The sequence below is a fragment of the Apaloderma vittatum genome, unplaced genomic scaffold (genome assembly GCF_000703405.1).
Source record: "Apaloderma vittatum isolate BGI_N311 unplaced genomic scaffold, ASM70340v1 scaffold29175, whole genome shotgun sequence".
NCBI classification, from domain to species: Eukaryota; Metazoa; Chordata; class Aves; order Trogoniformes; family Trogonidae; genus Apaloderma; species Apaloderma vittatum.
In genome coordinates this window covers 16,757-20,370 of record NW_009717052.1, presented here as the reverse complement: position 1 = coordinate 20,370, position 3,614 = coordinate 16,757, and the positions used below count along the sequence as shown (strand labels likewise).

Sequence of the window (3,614 nt, the reverse complement as noted above, 5' to 3'; positions counted from 1 at the left end):
TGCCGTTGCGTTCGCCTTTCTCACCTCAAGCCCCCGGGACTGCCGGGGGTCAGCACGGCATTGGGGGAAGGGGGCACAGCTCAGGGGACGGCCGAGGAGGCAGTTCGGCCATAGCAGGCACGGAAAGAACAAGAAGAAGAGGGGCTGCGGCTGGGTGAGCATGCAGAGATCGCACCTGGAGCTCTGGCAACGAGCCTTTTGCCCTGAGAGCGGGCTCGTTTCCTTCATTTCACCCACCACTGTCCCGTTACCCAGCTAGCTCTGCAGCTCCTCCCCACACAGAAGCAGCCTCACTTCTCAAATCAGCAGCTAATGAGCCAGGGAGATGGCTGGAGTGAAAACACACCATCAAAAGCAGAGCTGAGTCTGCCAGCACAAGTGTAATAAAAACCCCCTCTCTCTTTAGGGCTCCCTCCGCCTCCACAGACCAAACCGATGGCTCTGTTCCTCGCTCCTCGAGGCTGTGCTCAGCCTGCTAGAGCCCGACGGCCCTGCAGGGCTCCCAATACTTCCTTGGAATCACCTTTCCTTTAAGCCAATTACAATAGAAAAACTCAAAAAAAAGTATAAAAATATAAAATAAAGTGCAGTGTTATGTTTTCGACACTTGCCTTGTTTTAATGAGCGGATGTGTGATTTTTGCTTGGTTTTTTTTTTTTTCCCCGATGAGCAGTATTTTACAAAATCGTAACTACACCTAAAGCCATTTAGAAAACACTGACCATTGGCACAAAATGGAGAAGCCCACGAGAACGGACAATGAGTGAGGGGCAAGGGGGACAGGGGGAGTAGTCGAAGCAGTGGTTACAAACTCCATGGACGCTAAAAATATCAAAGGGGTTTGTTCCCTATCATCATTAGCACGTGGATACTACTCGCTACCTTGTTTAATCAGTGCCTCTGACTGAAATCCTACATATGAATAGAGCTGCTTCCAGTTAAGAGTGCTTCTCCCCACACCGGCGGTGCAGGAGGATCTGGGGGACCCCTTTCTCCCCCCTCCTTCTGCAGGGTGAGGCACGGGCTGATCTCCTGTTAGTTTTTCAAGATGGCATCGTAGGCCTGGTAGATGTACTGGGACACTTCGGGAGCTCGGCATTTCAGGGAGAGCTGCGGAGAGGAGAGGAGACGTTAGTGCAAAGCGAGGCAGGAGCTCTCTGCCACCTCCACGCAGGCAACCGGAAGGGTCTGACCTACGGCGTGGGCTGGGCAGATCGCAGACGCGGCTGCTGACAAGAATATTTCTCCTGTGTGCCGCTCGCGTTGTCACCGACACCAAGCTGCCTTTTTCAGAGCTCGCTACAAGCAGGAGGAGGTACACGAAAGCAAACTCCCACTGCAGGAGCTCCTTAGCAAACTCCTGACGAATGCAGGTGCCTCTGCAGGCGGGAAGGAAGGAGACAAGGGACTTGCTCGCCCTCGTGTTGCTAAACCGGGTGGCTTCTAAGGATTCGCTCTGCTGGGTCCCAACAGACTTGGCTGTTGCCCCTCTCTGAAGAGAGGACCGGGCTGAGCCCAGGCTTGTTAGCACAAGGATTGACGCCTCATTTTCCGTCGCCTTCCAACACTTGCTTTCACCCTGAGCATCCCCAGCCCACAGATTTTTCTTGAAACTCCTCAAACGGCTTCTAACGGGCCATAAATGCTCGAACACCGAGCTGCTCAGACACACAGGTCCTCCGAAGGGGAGCAAAGTCAAAGGGAGGGCACAATGCAGGACAGCCTGGGGCCGATGCCAGCCTCCGAGATCCAGCCAGCCGGTCTCTGCTGCAGGACCGCGGCACGGCACAAATTTCTCCTTCTGAGGGGGGGAAGGGCAGCCTGGCAACGCTTCCTCGCTAACGACTCTTGGCTTGATCTCTGGGTAACCTTGGCAAGTAACCGCGCTTTGCTGAGTGGGCATTATCCCAGCTCGCCGGTAACTGAGCAGCGCGATTCTGCTGCTCCTCGGTTTTTCCCCAGTTCAGCGGCCGTTCCTAACCCTCCCCGGCAAGATCTCCCTCCAGGCAAGCAGAGCAGGAAGAATTCGCTCTGCAGGCGAGGTGAACTGGAAGGACCCCAGCCTGCGCCATGTTCCCTCCGTGCTCCAACCCCTCACCGTGTAGTTCGGGTTCCCCGGCTGGATACGGAGCTCAGCCAAGATCCAGATGCCATTGGTGAGCTTCAGAGACTGGTAGAGCATGTCCTGGCCCTCCACGTTCCTCTTGGCGATGGTGTAGACGTTGTTGTTCTGCAGTTTGCTGGAGACGGTGTCTTCAGAGAGAAGGAAGAAAAAATACATCTGTTAACTCAAATTCGTCATCTGCGGAGACAGGAGAGTCCAGAGGAGCGTTCCCAGGATGCAATCGCACAAGGGAACGGTCAGCATTTTTTTCTCTCCTTGTGTCGTGTCTTCTCCTGTCCCCAGGGGCAGACATGACAAAAGGAGAGAAAAAATTTCAGTTTGCTTCACAGACCCACCTCATTCCTTTGGGGCTGTGATCCCTTGTGAAGTATTTGCCCACCCTGCAGGGGTTTCACTTAGTGCTCACTGCTCTGGGACCTACTGCCTTTATCAAGGCAGGAGTCTGCAGTTCAGAGGGTAAGAGGACTGTGCTTTGTCTATAAGTCCAAAGAGCCTCAGGCAGGCTAACCTGGAGGCAGCCCGAAGTCAGAAGATGAAGGTGAAGGAGAACAAAGACCCTTGTCTGAGGCTCTCTGAGGTCCTGTCCCAACTGCGACAGCTCCTTCCTGCTTCCCTCACCTCTCATGGACAGACACTTCTGGTCAAAACAATGTCCTACAAGGTCATAAAAATCCTTTCCTGTTTCTTTTTTTTTTTAAAGCAATTACTTGAAAGGGTAAAAAACCACAGATGTCTGCCTGTGAGCATCACAGGGCTGCGATACGGCTCTAACACACTGCATGACCTCGGCACTTGCAAAGGAAGGGAGACTTCACCTGGAGACCTGTGCGGAGGTAACCCCAACACACGTCGCTTCTAAGGGCTCTTTGGAAGAAACCAAACCAGAGGCAAATACACAGGAGGCACAGACCCAAACCAGTGGCCTCTGGACGCCGAGGGGTTTCTCAGTACAGGGCAGAGCACAGCAACTGTGGCATCCACATGCCGGTAAAAGGGGCACGCTCACACTTTGGCTGGAAGGCTTGGGGAGGAGGACTCCACACCCGACAAGCATCACTGGCAAATTCCCATTCCTGGTGCCCGACAGGAGGAATCGAGCTTGCCCAAGCTCTCTGCCGCAGCCGCGGTGGAACTCCCTGTCTGCGCTGGGCCATTACCAGCAGGTTGGGCACTTTGGACACAAAGCAAGGGAGAGAAGTGGCCTTAAACCAATTTGCGCTGAAAGCCAAGAGACCGACAACGTGGGATCCATTTCAAGGAGCAGGACAGCAGCAGAAGCAGCACAAAGCAAGCGCGCGGCTCTAACTCGTCCCTGCGCTTACAAACACTGAGATCTGCGGGCAAGCAGGGCAGGGAACGGACACAAGCCTGTGCTGGTGCATGGATGGGTTAGAGAGGGGACAGCAGAGCCCGGGGAATGGTAAGAAGGAAAGAAAAGGTCCCACAAATCTGTGCCCTGATGCAGAGTCGGCCCCGCTGCCACTCCCTG

The 3,614-nt window shown here is 54.4% G+C and overlaps 1 protein-coding gene across 1 annotated transcript in view; it reads right to left on the bottom strand.

Moving 5' to 3' along the window:
- Positions 1 to 597: 597 nt before the first annotated feature.
- The window catches only part of LOC104274210 (AP-2 complex subunit beta-like), a gene marked incomplete at its 5' end in the record, with an annotated part of 11,052 nt that continues 8,035 nt past the window's right edge, over positions 598 to 3,614 (bottom strand). Inside the window, 2 exons of the mRNA XM_009869773.1 lie at positions 598 to 1,110; positions 2,099 to 2,253. Coding sequence (XP_009868075.1) covers positions 1,036 to 1,110; positions 2,099 to 2,253 — 230 coding nt within the window. The remainder of the gene's footprint in view (positions 1,111 to 2,098; positions 2,254 to 3,614) is intronic.